A 23,062-nucleotide genomic window follows, 5' to 3' on the forward strand; every position below is an offset into this window, starting at 1 on the left:
AGACAACGCTGACCCAGTCCCTTCCCTCAGGTCCTACCTGTTTGCTGTACTTGTTCCCAGTCTGGCAGCCATACTCTGAGCACTGGTCAGATCCCAGGGACATTGCGTCTGCGTTGCCGCTGCCCCCACTGCTGCTGCTGCTGGAGCCGGCGCTCCCCACGCAACCTCCGCTGCCCACAAAGGTGTTGGATGGAGGCAGCTCCTGGACGGCCTGGTGCTTCTTTCCTTCAGCCGGGGGGGAGTGGGGCTGCAGGTTGACTGCAGGGAGAGGCGAGCTGGATTTGTAGTGCCGTGCGAGATCTGGGCTTGACTGGTGCCGCCTGCCGCCGCTCATCCGCGGGCTGCCAGGGTCACCATCCATAGAACAGTAGCGGGCTGCCAGGCGCTCGCTTGCGCTACTCAAATCCTCTTCATCATCATCATTGGCATGGCGACGCAATCCGTTGACTGTGACGATACCGCTGTAGAGAGATCTGTCCGACTTCCCTCCTCCCACAGCAGCACCACCGCCGCTTCCGTTACGTTTGTCCCGTCGAGGTTTGCGTCCACGATCTGATCCTCCTCCACGGCCAGCATGAGGTTGAGCCCCCGGAGGACTGAAGAAGTCCTCTTCTGGCTCCTTCTTACCTGCCTCGTAACCATTCTTCCCCTGAGCACCACATTGCCGAGCTGTGACAACCAGAAGAATCACTAAGATGACCGCAGCGGCTCCGGCCAGGACACCAATGGCTACGCTGAGGCGCTGCTTCCCTAGTGAACGCTCACTGTCAGGGTCCCCGGCAATGTCCAGCAACAGTGGAGCCATCAGGCTTCGGGCCACCTGTGGTGAGAGAGAGAGAAGAACAAGAGAGAGAGAAGTTGCAGAGGAAAAGAGGAAAAAGAACAAAAAGAGACAAACAATCAGTGAGAAAAAGTCCAAAACAGTGAGTGAAAAAAGATGACACAGTGGGTGTGAGCCGGAGAGAAACATCAAACAGCATCTTCAACTTAATTAAACTCATCACTGTGTTTTAGTGGAGGCGCTTCCCCATTATTCCCAGACACATAGAGTGTCACTAAATATATAATTGCTCTTGCTTCCTAGTTGCAGCATTTCAAGTCGTGCCTGCACTTCACTGGTGATGTCGCATCATCTGCAGTGTTACAGGAGATGCTGAGGATTATACAGTTTAAAGCTGATTAAAAGAATAAAAGGGAAACTTAAGACATTGAGGTCTGGGCAGTTAGAAGAGAAAGGAATAACAGTCTAAAATGTATATAAATAAAAGTAAACAGTTGTGCAGTGACTACTTCCCAAGAATACAAAAACATCTTCTGTCCCATCAATGAACAAAGTCTCTATTGTAAATGATAGCGTAGACGTGGATTTGCTTTCACAATTTTTTTCCACTCAGAATTGGACGCCAATACAGATAGAAGACTATTGTAAATATGTGAGCAGAGTGGAATAATTTAGAGCCACTTTTTTATAGTCTTGAAGTTTGTTGTTCTTTTAAGGATAATAGGTTTTTTGTTGTAATGCAAATCCATGCTAATCCACTTTAATCAATATATATTGTACTTAAAATATTTTGTATTTGGGTTTAAGACAGGAGACCAATAACGGTGATATTCCATTATGACACAGACACACGCATCGACATGCGGTCAGTGCTTGTACACTATTAAAAGGATCATTACAAGAAAGTGGGTTATGCTGAAGCACAAACACGGCCATTACTGGTTGTGGAGCCTTGTTTGACGGGAGACAATGAGGCTGTGGACTCCTGCGCTGCGGAGCCCTGCACCGGGCAGGGTCATGAATCTGAATATAGCCAATCAATACATAGCAACTATACTGGGAGAATCATTATGCAGAGAAAACACAAAACACATGCACACACACTGATAGGACTGCATGCTCCTATACAAGAACGCGGAGTGTGGCCTGTCTGTTAGGGAGACAACTAATTCCGCAACCCGGTGACACCTCGTCTCAGAGCTCATACATACGACAATTCCTTTGGCCTGTCAAGGCTGGAAATTACTCCTGTAATCCCTGCTGCCTTAGCCGCGGTGGGTAATAAACCTCGCAGGAAAGAGCGGGAAAGAAAGATTGAGCAGGTGAGAGTGAAGTTAAATTCAAGCCCCTGTGGTTCGTGATAACCGGAAAAAAACCAATAATAATAACTACAGTAAAACCTGAAGCAGTAATAATAATACTGCAGAAGTGCTGCTCATACAACTACACTGTGGAACTTGCCTTTTACATTATCCAAGGGTATTAGGCTTATTCATATAGAGCCACATTATTCACTCTGCACTTCTTGATACCCCCGAGCCAAGAATGGGACTGTTGTATTTCATTGTTTCAGCACCATCTATCTTTGGGTTAACTCTCATTGTTTTTGAGCAAGTTGTGTTGGTTATATTCCATTATTCTGCTGCCACTGCACTGGGCCTCTCTGACTCGGCTCCACTCTCCCCCTCAGCACCATTGTTCTTCTTTTTGCCTGCAGTATTTCTTTTACATTCTCATTCTGCGGGGCATCTCTCTGGCTTAGCGCATCCATGCATTGTCTGCAGTACTGCGAGTGCAAAACAGAGAAAATGGCGTAGCGCTGGCATATGTGCATTAAGTATGTGATAACATGCGACAGCCACGTTTGTACGTTTGGAAATAAGCTTTCGGTGGAAGCATATGACTTATGGAGACATTAGAAAGTGTAGCGTGGATATGCATGTGTGCATGTGAGAAGTGGTGATACCCCACTGAGTGCAAGCTATGATTAGTCATATAAGTGCAGGTAGGTATAACATATGTGTTTACGGGCGCATGAAGGTGGTCAAGTGTTCAGCAGGATAAGTGCAGCCACCTCTTACACCTTGTTGGAGCGCATCCTGCTGATGCAGCCAAAACTCTCTAGTGGAATCTTCCATTCTGCTGCATGAGCTTTGTTCCGGCTGGACTTAACACCCTCATCTATCTGCTCCACTCGCCAAGAACTCTGTTCTCTGCATGTCACTGCGGATGTCGATGCGGTGACCAGGACAAGGAGTTCTCCCCTGACCACAATATTGACTCTGGCGTAGAAAGTGCTCGAGTTTAGGCTGTTGTTAATTTACAGCCCAGCGAAAGAACAGACAGCTGCATCACAGTAATTGTCAGATATTGGCTATGATCATGGAAATCAGTCTGCACATATTTTTAAAAACTCAGAATTGAGATGAATAAATTGTAAGAATGTGAAAATATTATCACTACCAGTCTGCATCTTCACAGGACGGTGTACTTTTTATTTACTTTGATGTACAAAGTCTTAAATATCACCACTAAACCCCTTGTTCTTCCAGTGCAGCTCAAACTCTGCAGCATCTCACATTGTAACTAATTACCAAACATGTGGTTCACCCAGTACTGTTGGACAGAAAAGACTGGAGTCATTTTCTGCCGCGGCGATGCAGCAGTAGCAGCCGATTTCCTCCCCTAATTACATCTGGCATCCATCCACCACTCAGTTTGACTTCATTATGAGATGGAGGTATTCTCTCTTCAATGACTTCTACTCAATTACTCCGCCAAGTTCCTCCCTACAATCAAACTAAACTATGCATATTATAATCAAAGGCGGCTTTTATACCCGCTCGGACATATTACGCCGTATTGTTCCATTCAATGGCCGCGGTCATTTAGACACATTGCAGTTAATTCCACATGTCAACATCATTGTTCCACCGCTTACCGCTTAAGTGTTCCATTCTAATCCTCACCCCCCCCCCCCCCCCCCCCCCTTCCATTGTTCAATTTGTACGTTCCATTCTACTCTTAAGCAACAGTGTTAAATTCTAAAGAGTGTTTTGTTTTCTGGCTAGTGCTCAACCCATCTATGTGCACTCAGTTGTTTTTCTTTGTCCCGAAAAAATGCAGTGAAACACAATATTTTTTGCGTGCCAAGTTGTCTCTGTACGAGGTCAGTCAAAACTCTGTGATTACACTGGATGAGTTTTTCTCCAGCAAAAGCAGAAGATTTGGCTTTTAAGTGTCATTCAGAGCAGATTTTGAAAAGTCAGAGAGCACCCTGAACTTTTCCCGACTGCAGCAAAATTGACAATAAGAATTCATCTGAAGTTTTCATGGCTCACTTAGAAATCGTTCATTACACTAAGTGCCTCTGTTTCATCTCCTGTCTTGAGACAAGTTGAAAGACCCAGGGAAACACCACTATGACAACACACATAGTATGCAGGGGAGAAGCATTTGCTGCAAGCATCTGCATAGCGAGGTGTGTCCTCGAGATCCCAACCTTTGGCTTCACAACACTTTAAACACTTTTTTAATGAGGCCCCTATCAAGATTTGACACAGTATTTGAATGTGCCGATAACACATAGTTAGGAAGATTTGTGCCTGCTATCTGTCTGGCTGTTCTTTTCCGCTCACATATCTCTGAGCTGTCTTTGTGTTGCACTGTTTATGTCACATTGCATGCACAGACCTGTCGGTGGAAGACATTCTCCTCAGGGGGAAAACATGAGCAACCAAAGTTTCACGGAAGCCTTGAAACCACAGGCTGTTGTGTCAGAACAAACAGTAACTAAGGCCACTGAGGCGATTTAATTATTAGTCAATAGAAATTACTTTGTCCAACCCAGAGAATACGTTTTATAATTATTACCTGCCAGCATTTATAGCCTAATTGAACATTTTTTCAACCATAATGGGAAGTTCATTTGATTAATATAACGAGGGCAAGGAGACGAGAAAGGTTCCCACCAGCACAGCACATGCTAAATTTGAAATCAAGCTGTTATAGTTATTTCTGGTACCTCAGTAATGTCTTTGGAACAAGTCAATTACCTCTCCACCACACTGTTGATCTTTCAAGCCAGCTCTAATCTCACATTGAAGTCCTCGCTTTATACAATAACGGCGGATGGATTCATATATTAATTCAAATTCCACTTTTTTCCTTGTGTAAGCATCCTTCATTTACACTTTGAAATGGATTTTTATTTACTTTCCTATGAGTCTGACCATCTCTGCTCTGCTAGGAATGTGCCGCATAACACAATTCAAACTACTAAGCCTCATCAATATTCAGGCCTATAATGAAGAGACACAGCTGAAGTATAACTTCTATTCAAATTGACGTACTTCATCCTACTCTGTAACACAAGGCCAAAACTGGGACAGGCCCATTTCTCTATCTGCCTCTATAACACATAAACCCTTTGGTACTCTCTCTCCCTCTCTCTCTCTCTCTCTCTCTCTTTCTCTCTCTCACACACACACACACACACTTAGAGCTCTCAACCATGAGTTCAATTTACCATAAAAGAAGAACCGCTTCAGTAATAACAGTTATTTTATCCAAACCATCATTATAAGAATGCATGCAGGACAAAGAACACACTTCAGTAGGATCCAAACTACAAAGAAGCTGGATTTCTCCAATACCCTTCAAGAGAGAAATGGGATTCTATATCTGGGACAAATATAGACGTAATTATTTCCTGAATAATGGGCAGAAAATTGCAACACCTCACAGCATGTAGAAATTGTGCATTTATCTCAGTCTATCAAGAAAATAATCTTCTTTTCCGTTTAAACAGCTACAATCAGTTATGATTACCACCCTCCTCCATTGTAATGTGCTATCACTGTTATCTGAATGGATCAAAGGACAGTATCATCATCATAGGTTATCATACACAACAATAGATGGCCGCACACATTAAATAAGTGTGTTTCATTATCCCATCTATTTAGCTTTTCTATCATTTACATTTGTGTATAACATGTATGTAAATGTACTTTAATCACTGCTGTTGGATTCATTTTGAAAAATATATCTTTGAAGGTTACCTGTGCCTCCACTAGGGTAGCGTTGGCCACGCTTTCGTTAATAAAGACATGGACGAGGGCAGTGGCACAGAGAGATGGGACCCCACTATCGTTGACCCGGACCACCAGGCGATGCAGACCTCTGTGGCGCCGCTCCAGGGGTTCTGCCAGGGTGATCACACCATTGGTGTGACCAATCTCAAAGAGTCTGAAAGGATTTCCCCCCACTAGAGCATAGTGAAGGTCTGCGTTTGGGCCTGTGTCTGAGTCGATGGCCATTACAGTCCGGACTACGGTGCGGGCACTGCTGGCAGGAGGAAGAAGGGTGTAGGACTCATTGGCTGGAGAGGTGATTGAGGGGGCGTTGTCATTTTCATCTGTCACGAAGAGTGAAACGGTGGCAGTGGCAGTTTTGCGTGGCTCGCCTCCATCCACAGCCCGGACACGGAACGTGTAGGTGGAAAGCTTTTCACGATCAAATGATGCAGAAGAGAAGATAGTCCCTGTGTTGTTCTCAATGGAAAACACTTCTTCACCTTGCTCTTTCTCTCCACCCTCCCCCTCCTTCTTCTCTCCGGCTTTCTTCTCATCAGCTCCATCCATCTCCACAAACAGACTGAGCTCTGCATTCTCACCTTCATCAGCATCCGTCACAGTGACCATACCAACTGGGCTGTTGGCAAGCAGGTTCTCTTTTACGTAGAACGTAAAGATTTCCTGGACAAACTTTGGTGCATTGTCATTTCTGTCAGTAACCTGAACAACAACAGTTGCAGAACCTTGCAGAGGGGGGGTACCCTTGTCCTTGGCAATCACCCGGAGTTCGTACCTCTCTCGCTGCTCGCGGTCCAGAACCCCAGTGGCTCGGATATCTCCATTATCTGCATCTATGTAAAATGGCCCATTTGCAGCAGAGTCCAAGGAGTACGCAATCTCTGCATTCTTGCCACTGTCAGCATCTGTAGCTACCACAGTCACTACCCTCTCACCCGGTGAGTTGTTCTCTGCAAAGTGAACCTCCATAACATTCTGGGCAAAGATTGGGGGATGGTCGTTGATATCTACCACTCGCACCATCAGCGAGCTGTTACTGGACAGACTGGGGCTTCCAGAATCTACTGCCACAATAGTAACACTGTACTCTTTGGTGACCTCGTAGTCCAACAAGGCAGAAGTATGCAAGAAGTATTTTTTCTTGTTCCTGTGAAGATAGAAAATAAAATAAATTTAATGAATGTAGTTGCAACCCAAAATGGAAATAATATAGGTCTTGCCCCCAAAACAGCTTAATAATGCACTAGTGGTGCTCCCTTTTAGTCACTTTGCTAATTTGTCTCCAGGGTGTTGGCTGAATAAAAAAGACATTTTGTTAATATTTAATGTGTTGGTCTTTATAAGGGGAATATTCTAGTATATGCTAATATTAGTAAATACTGTTATTCATAAATCCTGAGGTAGCATCCTTGGATATCTTGTATCTTGAGTCCAAAGCCCTCAAAGATTAGAAACAAAGAAAAGATGTAAATCCTCACTACAAACTATTGCCAGTGGATGAACTGAGTTTCTGCTTGGAAATTAATGACAAGTTATATTAACTGTCAAAACAAGTTAGCAATTTATTTGTGTCAATTACCTCTGACTAATTGTTTAAGCTTTAATGTTCATATACCCTTTATACACCATAACTGCTGAGAGCCAACAATATTAAATAATAAAATCAACCGCTGTGTCATGCTTAAGACCTTTGATGATTTTTACTCTGTTTTCATTACAGCATCCAACCTTATGGTATGGGTGTCATCGTGCCAGCAGCCATATACAGCGATGGCACTTTCTATTTTCTACACTCCTTGTATTCAAATGGCCCATTTAACATATTCACAACTAACTTAAGACCAATGACATTAGCAGCCTGCACTGCAGAAATTATATAAAAAGTCTGAAATCCTTGACTGAATACTCGTACAGATTGTATTCTAACTACTCTGTACCTCAGTGAATAAGTGGCAGCATTTGAACCAAGCGCAAATGAAATGTGTTTGTAATAACACTTGAGCCACTCTTCTCTGAACTACTGTGGAAAATAGAAATAGTTAAATGTACCTCATGGAGCAGATCTATATCAAGCGTGCTGTGTGTGTGTGTAGTTAAAAAACACAATAACAATGCAAGCCTCTAACACAAATACAGGCAGATTATTGAAGAATGATGTCACAGCTGTTGACAATAAGACCAGAAGACATTCATTCTTCCAGGTTATTTTGAATCTGGTGTTTAATGGCACATATGCAAACATTGTTTACTCCTTATGAACATGCTGGTTAATGTTTTTGTCCCCCCTCGGGTAAAAAAAAGTGGTGCGTCATACTTTTAATGTATTACTACTTATAATTACCTTTTTCATTTTCCCTCAGGAAAAGAAATACATCCTTCTAGATGGGTTTTGGATACTTATTCATTACTACAATTCCCACAAGTGTTTGCTCTATTAACTTATTAATTGTATTATAAAGTCCCTGAATCTTAACTGTTTAGGTTTTTTCTTTACTGATTTAAAGTTCAGGACTTCTTCATTTGCTCCTCATTAATGAGGTTACCTTTGATGAGCCTTACCTGTCAAAGGCTTCATCTGCAGGTAGCGGTGGGAGTGCTGTTTCACCAGCTGGTTTCAGTGTGAATGGAACGTCTCCTACCACTGTGCATGTCACAGCCCCATTCTCTCCCTGGTCTCGGTCCGACACTTGTACCAAAGCTACTGGTGTGTCCACCAGAACATTTTCAGGCACTAATGCTGCACCATCTCGAACAGGGATCCGTCCTATCTTGCGGATCTCTACGACTGGGACGTTGTCGTTTTCATCTCGAACAGCCAGAACTACAGTGGTTCGGTCCATGCGGGGAGGCTGACCCCTGTCCCTGGCTGTTACTGTGAACCTCAGTTGAGCCACCTCTTCCCTGTCGATCCTGTGGAGGACACTCAGCCATCCGGTCGCCTCGTCCAGCCGCAGGAGTCGCCTGACAGATTCGGTGGCAGCTCCAAAGACATACTCCACCTGCCCGTTGACTCCAATGTCACGGTCTGAAGCTCTGACCTGGAGCACAGGTGTACCTGGAGGAGCATTTTCTGCCATCTCGGCCTCATATGTTGACCTCTCAAACTGTGGGCTGTTGTCATTCACATCAGTGATGGAAACACGAAGCAGGGCTTGGGAGGAACGTGGCGGGTTCCCTCCATCTCGAACCCTGAGGATGAGTTCATATGAGTCTTTAAGCTCGCGGTCCAATGTGCCTTTCACAATGAGCTGTGGTTGTTTTTCACCATCTGGTATATCTGCAACTTGTAGTTCAAACACACTGCTCCTGGCTCCTCCACTATCTCCACTTCTTCCCCTCCGGTCCCCAAGTCCTTCTACTCTAGTATTGGGGTTTCCTCCAGCTGTGCGCCTTGATGAACTTGACCCAGCACCACCATCTTGGATCAACTCATACCGGTCAATGCCATTGCGCCCAAAATCCCTGTCTGTTGCTGTGGGCAGCAGGTAAAGGGTTCCTATTGGGCGGTTTTCCTCAACTGAGAGCTGGAGCACAGGTGAGGGGAATGAGGGTGTGTTGTCATTGATGTCTGTTATGACCACACGGCCTTCGAACAGGTCCACCCAGCTCTGCAGTGGTCCTATCACTGACACCTCAAAGTCCAAGAAACACTCGTTTTCGTCAAATATCATCTGGCATTGTGGAAGCTTCTCCCTGTCAATACGCCGTGGGCCTGTTGTCAGCTCACCTGTCACGTTGTCAATCTTGAAGAACTCTGAGCCGCTCTCCAGGGCGAAGGTGACATCCCCGCTGCCTGTACCTGCAGTAAGGCCCAGGTCTGCGGCCACGTTGCCGATCTTGACGTCAGGCGGGCCCTCCTCTGCCACCCGGTACCGGAGAGCTGAGTCTGCACCCGGTGGCTGAGTCAGCAGCTGCAGCACTAAAACCACGAGGCTGAGAGCCTGCGCCGCGGAGGAGTGCACTGCACCAAGCCTCTGCATGGCTCCTGGTTCTTCTCGCTCCTTCGCTCTCTGTCTGCCCCCGAGCTGCGGCTCGTCTCTTGTTTTATTGGTGTTGTGTGGTTTGGTGTAGGTTACCTCACAGCGTGGGTGTTTGATTTATCCTCTCTCGCCCTCTCCCTGTATCGCTCTCTGCGGACTGCCTCCTGAGGTCCGGGGAAAAGCTGCTGCGCTCTCACTGTTGTTCACTTCAGCGGTTGCAGGCTTTCCTCTCTTTTATCCTCCTCCTGTGCTCTGCGGGGGTCCTTTTCTTACAACTTCTATAAGAGTAATCCCGTTGTCTTGCGGGGCTGTTCACGACACAAAGATATCAAACAACCCATCCTGCTGCGTAAAAAGAGAAAGAACTAATTCGCCCAGCCTCAGATTAATCCACTTCACTGTGTCCTGGAGACCAGGGAACTGTCCCGTCGTCACAAGAGGACGTTTATCAGTTCATGATGCTGGGTTCTAAGTGCTTTTTATTCCAGTCACATGTGGGACAGCGGCTTTTTCTCGCGTTTTCCACAGTTAGAAACTGCAATGCAGCACCACTACACAAAGGGGGGAAGAAACCCCACACTGCTCTGCTCGTTGGACGCCGAGGAAAATTCAACTCATTATCAAAGACGAATAAAAACAGTTTCAGGGGAAATAAAAAGTCTTCGGCTCTGCTGCTGCTGCCGGACCCTTTCTTGCCTCCGGATCCAGCTGCGCTCTCCTCTCTGTGTTTTTTTTTCCCGCAGTGGAGCAACGTGCCAAGCCGTCGGATGCCTTCACGCAAGTTAAGAGTGCTTTTCTCCAGCGAGTTTCTCTCCACAGGCCGGTTGAGGTGAAAAGAAGAAGAATCAAAGAAGAATTAAAACAGAAAACAAAAAGAGAAGAGCCCGTTCAAAGAGTCGAGAGAGGAAGATCCCGCGACACCAGCATCAATTTGGCGTAATCCTGTGAGTCCTGCGTGCGGGATGGATGTGTCGGTGATGGACCGAGTGGAGATGCGTCTTTTTCCAGGAGTCCCGCATTCTCTCTCTCTCTCTCTCTCTCTCTCTCTCTCTCTCTCTCTCTCCTCCACATGCGCCTCCTCCTCCTCTTTGCTCCTCTGGCTTTTTTCTCTCTCTCTCTCACCTGCACTGCTCGGGACTGCTGCTGCTGCTGGTCTCCGGCGATGCTGCAGTCTCTCTCTCTCTCTCTCTCTCTCTCTCTCTCTCTCTCTCTCTCTCTCTCTCTCTCTCTCCCCCTCTCTCCCTCCCTCTCTCATATAGCTACCGCAACATTTTCTTCTCCCCCGGCCGCGCGCGTAACTCGATCGCTGAGCTGTAACGGGAGAGGCAGCAGAGGCGGTGTTGGGTCGCCCGTGCGCGCATATGTCGGTTACCGGGGGACAGACCTCACATACCCCCCCCCCCATACCCTCCCCTCCCCTCCTGTCATATAGGAAGATTAAATGGCTCGGTGTCCCGGCCGCTGACAGCTCCTGGTGGGAGGAAAACATCTTTATTCACACATCCATACAGAGGACAAAAGAAAGGGAGAGAGCAGCAGAGAGGGGGGGAGAAAAAGCAAGAAGAAGAAGAGTGATCTGGCTTTAACACGAGTCAGCTCAGTGCTCAGTCATGTTTTTGCTGCTGCAGCTATTTTTTCTTTTGCTGGGACAAGTGTGGATTGGATTCATTCATTCTTTCACCGACAGGAGGAAATGCTTTAACACACGTGACCTATAAGTCAGTGAGGGTTTATAGAGGCACACATCACACAAAGTCCAGTCTGTGGCTTCAGCTCTGCTGCAACATTGCAAGAACCACACAGCTGTACTGTATAACACGAACACTCCCTTTTCTTCATGTACTTTATGGATCAGACATGTTTTCATTGCTTTGTGTCTGATGCAGGCTCCTCTGCCTCACGCACACACACATGCACGCTCTGCTGTGTGTGTGAGGATGCTGTGTCTCGGCGGGCCGACCTGCTCCTGTGAGGAGCGCATTGCAGCATCGGTCTGCTGCTGTTGAAGAGCGCCGGGGCTTCCTCTGCTGCTGCTGCTGCTGCTGCTGCTGCTGCTCTGTTAAACACCCTCTGCATTTCTAATTTCCATGAAGCTCTACAGGCAGGCCCACTCTGTGCTGCCCGGCCCTGCAGGCTAGGGACGAAGGGACCCCCCCCGCGCGCGCACCACCACCATGATGTTATTGGCTGCGCTGCAGAGTTGTGTGCAGCAGCTATTAGTGAGCAGTTTATGTCTGGCAGAGAGTAAACAAAGACTGACAAACTGCAGAGAGAGGTCACATATCTTTGCCTCCCCCTCCTCTCCCCTCTCCCTCCCTCGCTGACTTTTCCTCCACTTCTCTCTCTTCCTCCCTCCTTCCCATCTCGCAGCTTCAGGAACAGGCCTGTGCGTGTCGCTCGACCCACGCGCGCTCTTTAGCTCCCTTCCCGTCATGTGTGCGTGCGTGCATTCCCGTGCATGTGAATTTGGAGAAAGTAAGGAAGTGTGTGTGTTTGTCTGTGTGTACTCTTTTTGGTTTATGATTTGGGACCTGGTTGGGACCAGTATACCTTATGGGAACCAAAGCCTGGTCCTAATGAAGAGAAACATATTTCTAAGGCCCTGCGGTTTGGGATAAAATGTGTAATGTGCTTAAAGGTAGGGAAGTTATAGGAATGACTGATCATGGTTAAGTTAACAAACCTAATAAGCTGTTTGCATGTGTGCAGTCTTGTCCATGTGAATTTGGAGAAAGAAAGCCAGTGTCAGTCCATGCCTGTGTGTGTGTGTGTGTGTGTGTGTGTGTGTGTGTGTTGCTGGGTCAGGTCAGTTCACTTTAGCCTACTTCACTTGAATTAGGAAATTGATGTCAGATTTGCCCTAATTAAAAAAAGCCGAATAAAAAAATCTGTTGGCCTGAGCATGCTGTTATATCCAACCCATTAAGATATAATTGAGCATGAATCCTCTTTCATCAGCAAATGAACTGCCGCTTTAATTTGCATATTGAATGAGAAGTGAACTGTACGTGTTTGTGTGTGTGTGTGTGTGTGTGCAAACGCTGGGTGTGTGTTGTAGTTTAAGACCGGATGTTTGTCGGAGAAACATAACCTGGGTTGACATCCATTGCAGCCTAAAAGCCCAATGATCCTCTGTTTGTATTGCCACAAAAGAAGATCACAGCATCAGCATTTGGTTTGCATTGATGGGAAAATAAATGAATGGTTTCTTGACATATATATTTGACAGCATCTGGCAACAGCAGCTAATATTCAAATGAACTCTCAGGGATCAGGTTTGCCAGATATCTCGAAGGCAGATTGTGCTTATTCTTCTCGCTCTTTAAAGACATGTGCCCTAGATATAACTCTAACTCGAAAAATAACCCTTCATCCATCCACCCATCAATCCATCCACAGAATATTTAACATCTTTATTGGGTCAGGGTTGCATACAGTAAAAATACAGAAGAACATCTTAAGCAAGCTCCTTTTCGTAGTAACATCCTCTATGGTAGATTTAAATACAGCACCAGTCATCTAACAAACAGCCGTATCAACAAATGAGAACGATATTATGCCATGCTTTTCTTACTGTCAGTTCACTGACCTACAGTATATTTACTGTGTTAGATCATCTCTGTATTTTCTGGCTTCCTGTGTGTACATTCTAGTCCATTATTACCTACAGACTCTGCAATTGTTAGAACACAATATTTAACTTACAAATATCAAAGCAATTCCCTGAAAAACCGTTGGGCTTGTGCAAATGTTACTCAAACATGATTAAATAAACTGTACTAAACTCACTGGGGACTATTTTCAGCCACAGATTAACACAAATTTAGCGAGCATCATCCAAAAAGTGTATGTGGGACTGACTGACAAAATGAACCACAGTGCCCAGGTTCATTATAATAGAGGAACATGTCATCCAGTGCAACAGTGATGCTCTCTGATGTGTTATTATTACGTTCTCTGCTACAGATGAGCTCCAGAGGAATAGAATATAACAGGCTTTTGTAATAGAGGAAGTATTTAAAGCGTAGTAGGATGTTAGTTGTATAGAGAGTCTTATACGGGCCAAACTGTATAAGCTGGATAAGAATGTTTCTATGGTGATCATAGTGGAAACTGTTTAATTTTTTAACGAGTTTAACTTGTTATTACTAATTTGATTTTTTAATTTGATGAGCTCAGGACTGTTGCTGTTAGAGGTGTGGGCAGGAGAAATAAAGAATACAGCAGGTGAAAGGAGAAAACGTTGAGGTGTGGTATATCTGAAGGACTATGACTTAAAAATGAATTCACTTAGATATCAATGAATATTTATAATGGACTTCATGCAGAGTTCATGATAGAGCCTCAGCTCAGCAGGTTTTTACAACCTATGTTGGAATGCCTCTTTAGTTACATTTCCTTGAGGCTTTTTTCCTCCGTTTCAACAAATTTGCCACAAAAACTGCAGCATAAATGAGTACTGCTAATTGTTAACTGAATCTTTGTAAAAAATGTGTAATCTAACCTTGTTTTGATGCGGACAAACAGGAATTTTTGGTCTTATTTAAGGGGAAGTGTAGTGACACGACACTACTTGCAGTTTACTTCTGCCACATGATTATTTGAGCAGCAGCAGTTGTAATGGAACTTCAACTGAGATTTTTAGTCCAATAAACTGAGCATCAAAGGCCTTAATGACTGTAAAGCTGTCAGTCTGACCCCAGTCGTCATGAGGCCCTTTGACAGTCTTGTTGCTTGTTTTGAATCCCTGAATCACATCACAGACAGACCACCTACTGGGCGCTCGGCAGTTTACCTCCTGACGGCCAGAAGACACAAGCCCAGGGCTGTGTGGAAGGATCCTGACTGATTGTAGACTTTAGCTCCAGGTTCACCGCTTTGATCCATTACCTGCCTCACGCCAAGCTCCACCAGCTCGCCGCCCCCGCCTCCACCTGTCAGGGCTGCAGCAGCTTTCTCATATAGGTGAGAAGGAGCAAATGAGGCAGGACAAAGTTAAATCCGATACCTTGATGATCAGGGCTGGTGAAGCCCTGTGATGTCTGTGCACTAGTCTTCTTCTACCAAACACATAGAAGCAAGACTGCACATGCAAGGAAACCTCTCTTGAGTTTTGTAAGTTGCAGGTTTTGGGAATTCTACATACCAGTGGACTACGTGCTCCAAACAGTGGAGATAAGGGTAGGTTTGAGATGACACTACCTAACGCTCAAGAAGGAGGAGAGGTGTCACCTGCTGGGGGAGTCATTCAGATTAAGCGGTGCAAGGCGAATTGTTGGCATTTGTTGGAAAAATGTGTGCAGTACTTTGCACTGAAAATAGATGTCGCAGTTTAGTGCAAATGCAACTGCGTCTGCAATTGTATAACATGAGGATTTTTGATATAAAATATAGTAGAAATAAAAGGGGAATAGTGTAGGAATGATGTGGTAAGTTAAAATCCCTCGTCACCATTCATTTTCATCATCACTGCACAAGTTAATAAAAAAGAAAACCCACACCATTGGAGCTGCTGCGTTCAGGTCGTGCAGCTCCAACAACATGATTTCTTTGAGAAGCCTCTTTCTATTTGCTTAGCTGTTGTCGTCATGCGTCACCATGATTGCAAAAGCTGTTTCAGAGCGATGACTGTGGGGATGTTGCTGACCAAGAGTGAATTAATTAATCACACACTATGATATGTAATCGGACCTCAGCCAGCTATTCTGCACTGTTTGTGCTGCTGCACCTCCAGGGACCAACACAGCAGGTGGATTTGAAGATGCCCATTCAGTCTCTGTGGCCAAAACTTACAACTCTGGATTTATGTTCCAGTTCTGCGGTTAAACTAGGGCCATTTGGCTTAATGGGGTAAATGTTTATGGCAATATAAGTGTTGAGAGATGGTGACTGGGGTGCAGAAATTATGAGGTCATGCAGCTCAGTGTTGGGGAATCATCTCTGGGGTCTACAGGGAGCGATATGAAAACTGGAATGAAGATAGGATGGTGTGGACAGATTTATAAAAGGTGATAAAAGCACTAAGGGATGTCAGGTCCCTTGCACCTAGGCAATATATTTCATTCCATCTCTCTGTCAGGGGCTTTGGATCACAGAGAACAAACACATCAGACATTTGGGTAGTTTTTTTAACACATGCTGCCAATTTGTACAAAAAAAATATCCCCTTCTACAACACACAAAGAGACAAACATGCAGAGTAGTGAAGGAGCTCATGTCTTTCAGTAGTAGAATATCTTACTAAAGGACAGTCGCTAGCAGGTGCACTCTATTTTATGATGTGCTATAGAAGCAGCGTCAAGGTTGGTAAAGCTGAATGGCTCAATAAGCCGATCAAAAATGCCAACTGTGTTGTGGACCACAGTCCATATTGTCAGGACATAGTTACAGAGAATAGGTGGAGGGGCGAAGTCAAGTGTCCTCTCTGAGACAATGAAAGAACCACCTGAGCCCCTTCAGCAGAAACATGCTGTGAAAGGGATATTTCACAGAAAAATTAAAATTCACTCATCATCTACTCACTATGCTGATGAAAGGGTGGGTGAACTCTATTGGAGTTAAAGGGGTAAATAGCGTTGCAGCCAAATCCAATAAAATTGAAGCAACTGGGGAAGACATCTTCAAACGTTAAAAAACCAGTGGTGTCATCCAAGTGTCTGTAAGCCCCAGCATTCAAATTCAACTAAAAACGTCGTCATTTACAGGATATCAGGGGACATTTAGACTCGTTATGAGGCATTGAATGTTTTTTTATGTCTAGTTTTTTATGTTTGAAGAAGTGAACACAAACACTTCACCCACCCCTCCTCCATTGGCTTAGTGGTGAGTAGATAAGTGAATTTTCATTTTTCAGTGAACTATCCCTTTAACTTTACCACTCACAAATCTGGATTTCAGCTTTACAACTGTGAAAAGTCACATTTTATTTTTATTGTGATAGACTTCTTTATATTAATTAACATGTGCACCTATATGGTGCATATTGTTATGTGAGTATTTAAATATATATTTGCTATGAATATTTCAGTTTATATGTCATTAATTCAAAACTCCATAATAACCTAATCATAACTGCAAACACTGCAACAAATGTGGGCTGAATCAGCTTGAATGCCAATTAGTTGTTTTTGTCAGTCAGGCCTTGTAATCAGCAGAGTGATGTCTTTTTAAAGTAACATGAAACAACTGCTGTCAGAGGCCTTGAAAGAGGCTAAATCATTTGCGCTCTAACTACGAGAATATCTGTGAAAAAAAACAATGAAATATTTAATATCTTCAGGGAAAGAGGCTCCAATATTGTTGCATGTGCCAAAACAGAAAAACCGTAGTGACACAGAGCAACCGCAGACACAAGCTAAAAACTTCCTAACAGGGATATGGTGCATAGAGTATAAAGTACTAATGGATTGACGAATACTACTAATTGTACTGCAACCTATTATTTGTCGTACTTAGTAATTTAGTTGATATAATGTTTGTTTGTTAGCCTTTTTATTGCATCATATTGTGATGACCCTCTCTGAGAAGACCTCTCCCTGCAGCCTGAATACATATTCATAAATATATTTATATAGTTTTTTAGTGTGGTAATAATTGATGTGGTCTTTGTTTGATTCTCGTATTAATCTATCTATCTATCTATCTATCTATCTATCTATCTATCTATCTATCTATCTATCTTTCTATCTATCTATCCATCCATCCATCCATCCAGTTCTTTAACACTGAGCATTTTCAACATTTTCACAGTTTCTCATGGATCTTAATGAGAGAAATGAGGCACATTCAGTGAACTGTGTGAAATTTGGTGCAGAGTGATTGAATTTAAGGGGACTGTTGGGCCTTGGTACAGTTATGCGCTCTACTCACTGATATTCTAGTTTTACACAAGTTTACAGTAACCTCTGTCTTTTCTCCAGATCAAAAAGTATGTAGAAAAGTGTGATGTTCGATTGTTTGGTCTGCAGTCTGCTGTCATGGTCTTACAATGGTGAATTGATGCAGAGAAGCTGATGGCTGTCCGTCTGTTGCCTAAGTTATCATCTGATTCTGGACACTTCTTTCAAGCTTAGCCTTCATCTCGAATAAATCAGTGTTACCTGCAGACGTGAAAAGTGAGGAGGAAGAGAGAGGAGTGGGGGGAGGACTGGTGCTGCCTCATATCTGTGTTCTTCAGCCTCTTTCAATTTCACTTAGTATTGTGACATCAGGATGTTATTTATTTCAATGACATTTTAGATTGGTTTCCAATGAGAGATTATTGAGTTAATAATACCTTTGCTGTTGTGAAAATCCCTTTCTGTGTGTCTCCTCCTTCTGATGCATAGAATCACATGAGTATGAAGATTGCAGTCATCCTGCAAACATTTTTCTTTATCATCATGTCTGTTTTCTCTGCAAGCAGCTTTAAAATTAAATGCAAAAAAGGTGGAAATCACATGGTGGAAAAAGTTTGAAAACACATCAGCATTTACTCAAACCAGGCGATTGCACACAAAGGCTGTTAAATGAAAAAAAAAACCAAATAGCATAATGTTGGCCTACTGAATGTAGCCTTGCTCTATAGAACTCACACTCAACAAAGACTGTTAACAAAACACCTTAAAGCAACATTGAAGAAAAAAGGGAATTCAACAATAAACCCTGAGAGAAACATTTCAAGACAACAAAAATTAAATTGCACTTTTTGTGTGACAACGTGACAACAGGTCATTTCAAAAGCTGTATCATAACAATATCAAGGTGTGTGAACCACAAAGGCGCTGTGACGTAACACTCTGCAGAATAATAACAGTCACATCACAGGAGTGTGAGCGTGTGTCTTCATTGTGCGTGTGTGTGCATGTGTGTGTGTGTGTGTGTGCGCGCGCGTGTGTGTGTGCGTTATTTAACACTCTGGGTTTTTGTCAACATTAAAATGTGAAACCAGTGGAAGAGAAACATTTCAAAGTATCTGTGGTAATATGTGATTAATCTTAAATAAATTATAGTTAGTTTAGTTTTGACAGTTTGACAGGCTGCAACCTCTCATGCCTCCACGATTCACACGCTATGTTTTTTTTATCTTACAGTTTTTGAAACGGTGTGTCACAAATATCATGCATGATATGTGCAGTTTAAGTTATACTTTTTTATATTAACTTTACATTGAAGAGATACCTCTATTTATAATTGTCTCGATTAATTTGGTTTTGTTAGATTAAATTCCTTGCAAGTATAACACTATTCCAATATAAACCTCTAATTAACTTTTAATGTAAACATATGTTGCACTTAAATCATCAAAGTGCTTTGACATTTAATATTATCATACACTAGAAATATATTTTACAATGATTTTATTAATAGACCATATCACCCAGCTCTAACTCAGAGTGTGTGATGTGTCTGTTGGTTTCTACTTTTGATAAAAACTGATTTGAATTTGTTTTGCGAGACACACAACTGACAGATGTCAGAAGCACTTCTTAAAATGATTTCTATGTGGATTACCTATTAGACTTTTTATTTTCCTGCGAGTAGGCAGACACCAACTCAGTAAAACAACCAAAATACACATGATGGATAATGATGGATTGGATTGATAGCGAATGCACCTGAGACAGCTTTGTAGAGCCAAACAAAGCCACGGTTCTGTTTGTGACTTTTTATTCTGATCTGTTGACTGTAGCTTTTCCCCTGAGGACATGTGCAGCAGTATTCTTGCCTGCAACATCACATACACGCATGTAAACCTCTCAGATACTTTGAATTATTTTTTTCCATACTGTATATTTCTTTCCCCCCAGTGGACAAATCTGAACCAATCTGCTGTGGGCCACAAAACAGATCTACAGTCGCACACAGTGAATGTTTCCCCTTTGGGATTTATTTTCATCACTGGCAGGATGGAATAACTGCAGAGACCACTGAATCCCACAGGGAGTCTCCATGGCTGGTGGGATATATTGTGAATTTACCTTATCCTGATGTATCACCCCTGTTCTCATCCCTGTCAGTCTGCTTTACCTAATAGACTGACAAGATGATTGATGGGTTAGTGGCCTCACGTAAGAACACTTTTACAGATATTGTGTTTGTGCTTGGATTAAAGTTGAATTGCACTTGGATGTACTGTTGAAGGAACTTTGTGACATTTATGTGAAATTTATGTTGAATCTCTCGGAAGGTTAGTTTCATGTTACTTATGATACATGTGGGGATGGCTGCAAAAAATAAGATTTAAACTTTTGTAGAGTTTGTCAGGAAAGTTAAATACAGGCAGAGGATCTGAGGATTTACTTGAGCTATGAGCTCTGGTGAGGAGTGGCACTTAGGTAGAGCATGCATGTCATCAACATGTCTATACTTTCCTGCTGTATTCTCAGATGGGCTCATTAGGGGGATGGCAGGAAAAGTTCTGGGAAATGTCCAGTCCAACTGACCCGGACATTTCCGTTCCCACTTACAGCTCCTACGAACTGCTTGTGTGCCATGTGGTGCTGGGCAGGTAGTGTATCAAGGTTGTTGGTGCATCAGTGTCAGAAACAGGCTCCGCAGCTGCAGACAGTTCAATGAGAGTGATGAGAGTGAGCCAGTAAAGCCGTGGGCCGTAAAAACCAAAACAATGAGCTGGCAGTCACTATAAAGTTCTGTAGCGTGTAAACTACAGAAGTGGGCAATAATTCTGCATCGGTTCATCACTCTCTCGACTCTTCACATTTTTATTCATGTCCATTGTTAACAAAATAATAATGGTTACAGCCGTGCACTCATTTAGCTCAGGACGTTTGTTACATATCATTTCCCACCTCTCTCTCTTTTCATTCAGTGTCTTGCCCATTAAAGACACTTTGGCATGAAGACTGAAAGACCTGGAAATCGAATCTCTCTGAAACCACGATTTTAACAAATGTATTGTTTTTTAAAAGGCAGAATCCTTTCTTCTGACCTCTGTGTTCACTGAGCAGTAATTTTCAGCTTTTCCAATTCTTAATTCTGAAGTGTAATGATCTTTCAGACCTTTATATGAGAGCATATCAGTATTGGAACCGATCCCCTGTGCAGTTACAAATGCTAAATCCTTCTTCCGAAATGTTTAGATTGACTCCTTTATCCGCAGGAGAGATCTTTCACTTTCACAAATGTGCCTGAGAATCCATCAAACATATTAATTTATTCATTTCAACGTGTGTATTGGGATTCTGTTGCTACTTAATGGAAATGGAAGACACGTAGCAGAGGATGAATCTCAAAAATGACTCTAGACTGAAAGAGAGTTGGTTGTACTCTCCTCTCTCTTTCAGCCATTCTCACCTCCACACCAATGAATGCCACACACACACACACACACACACACACACACACACACACACACACACACACACACACACACACTCACAAAATCATGATGCAGCCAGAGAAGATTCTATCTTGCATGCATACGAAACAAACTTGGTCTCACACACAAGTCAGATATGCAGTCTGCAACAAACACACATGCGTGAGCAGATGCAAACATTCTTATCCATTACTACTTTTAACTTCCCTCCTGTCAGGTCTGGAAGTAAGGTAAGACAGCAGAGAGGTCTTGACAGAGCAGGGAGCATACACGATGCATGTGCATGTATATACAAATGCACACACAGAGATGCACACGTACCAACCATTCTACCCCCCCCACACATCAAAGACAGTCACTGCTTTGTTTCTTAGTGATCCCTCATCTCTGTGATTCCCTCTCGAAGGCTTCCCCCCAACCTGCTCTCATGCTGTCTATAAAGTCTGTCTCTCATTCCTTATTTTCATCCTTTCTCTGACATAGTGAGGAACGTTTCACATATTTCTTTCGCGTTAAACTCATCTTGCATATACAGAATTGTATAGCTCTTATGTCTCTTTTGAAAAATTTTATAAATAAAAGAAATTCCTTTAGACACAGCATAGTGGTTATTTGCTTTGTTAATGCATTGCAATTCAGGCAGCTTTGCTGCAATGAAAAGCAAAAAAGGCATCCATAGTGCTGAGCAAACCGTCAGCATTATTGTAAAAAGCCTATGCTAGTTTTTTTAATATATGCCTGCAGTTGTACAGAGTTAAAACTTCTGTAGTTTTTAGGAGCAGACCAGTTGGGGAACCAAGAGAAGTAATGAAAAAGCAAAACCTTAATGCAGAATAACACCTTGCAACAGACATAAGCCTCATGTCTCTTCTCAACTTCTTTTCTTCAATGAGATACCTACATCTTTAATAAATTTCCACCACTTCAAGAAGATGCAGGGAGTCTCTGATCACCACATTTCACAGTAAACAAGCTCTTTCTGTCGCTCAGAAAATAGTTCTAACAACGTTTTCTTTGTGTCAGTAACTATTTGAAAAGCAAAAGTTGGCAACAAATCCTTAAAGCAGGAGCGTGGGCCTCATACATATAGATAGACGAACATCTGTTACATCCAAGCCCTTGCCAATGTAGTTCAAAAAAGCCAATTAAGTACCAGGCATTGATATCTGTATTTGACTGTGTAGCTGATTTTAAATCTGTACATTAGTTGCAATGTTTTAAATCAACTAGCAAGTTAACCAGAGCGGAAGAGGAGAGCAAAAGCAATGACCAAGATGCAGCAGAAAACAACACCTAGGAGTTAGGCAGGGAAACCGTCTAAAGTGTCTAAGAAAAGTTTCTAACTTTGGTCCAAGTAAAAGAAGAAATCCGTTGTTCAGAGGATTACAGTGTAAAAAAGAAAGCAATAGGCAGACAGAAGGGAAAAACACAAATTGCCATTGTTTGGCATTTCCTGGAAGTCAAGCTCCAAAAAGGAATGAGAGCAGACAGGGATGTCATTTTAGTATTTTTTGAATTGGATGGCATTTGAAAAATATTTGGAATATATAGTTTATTTATTACATTTACTCTACCTAAATAATGAATCATTGTTTTGGATCTGTATTTGACAGTGTTTGTGTAACTACTCTGACTCCGGGAAAGAGCAGACACACTAAAGGTTTAATGTAGTAGCAGTAGTCATATTAACATTGACATTTATATAAGCAACAAGAATTGAATTATTTCCTGCAAGGAAGTATTGCCACTTGGCTGCCATCTTGGCAATGCCCCCAGGCAGTTATTTTGTTTTGACAAAACCAGGCTCCTCTCCGAATGAATGGGGAGAGAGACACACTTTCAGTCATCTATGAGAATAAAATGCACAAATGGAATCATCTGGAAA

General features: G+C 43.1%; 1 protein-coding gene across 2 annotated transcripts in view; it reads right to left on the bottom strand.

Annotated features, from left to right (window-relative positions):
• The window catches only part of pcdh7a (protocadherin 7a), a 44,270-nt gene extending 33,237 nt beyond the window's left edge, over positions 1-11,033 (bottom strand). Inside the window, exons 1-3 of one of the 2 annotated variants that reach the window (XM_069530305.1) lie at positions 8,437-11,030; positions 5,845-7,024; positions 38-820 (exon numbers count right to left, since the gene is read on the bottom strand). In XM_069530305.1, the coding sequence (XP_069386406.1) occupies positions 38-820; positions 5,845-7,024; positions 8,437-9,857 (3,384 nt within the window). In that variant the 5' untranslated portion in view covers positions 9,858-11,030. Of the gene's footprint in view, positions 1-37; positions 821-5,844; positions 7,025-8,436 lie in introns of both variants that reach the window. The other variant, XM_069530306.1, reaches the window with a different exon arrangement.
• Positions 11,034-23,062: the final 12,029 nt, after the last annotated feature.

The sequence above is a fragment of the Paralichthys olivaceus genome, chromosome 8, assembly GCF_024713975.1.
Source record: "Paralichthys olivaceus isolate ysfri-2021 chromosome 8, ASM2471397v2, whole genome shotgun sequence".
Lineage (NCBI taxonomy): Eukaryota > Metazoa > Chordata > Actinopteri > Pleuronectiformes > Paralichthyidae > Paralichthys > Paralichthys olivaceus.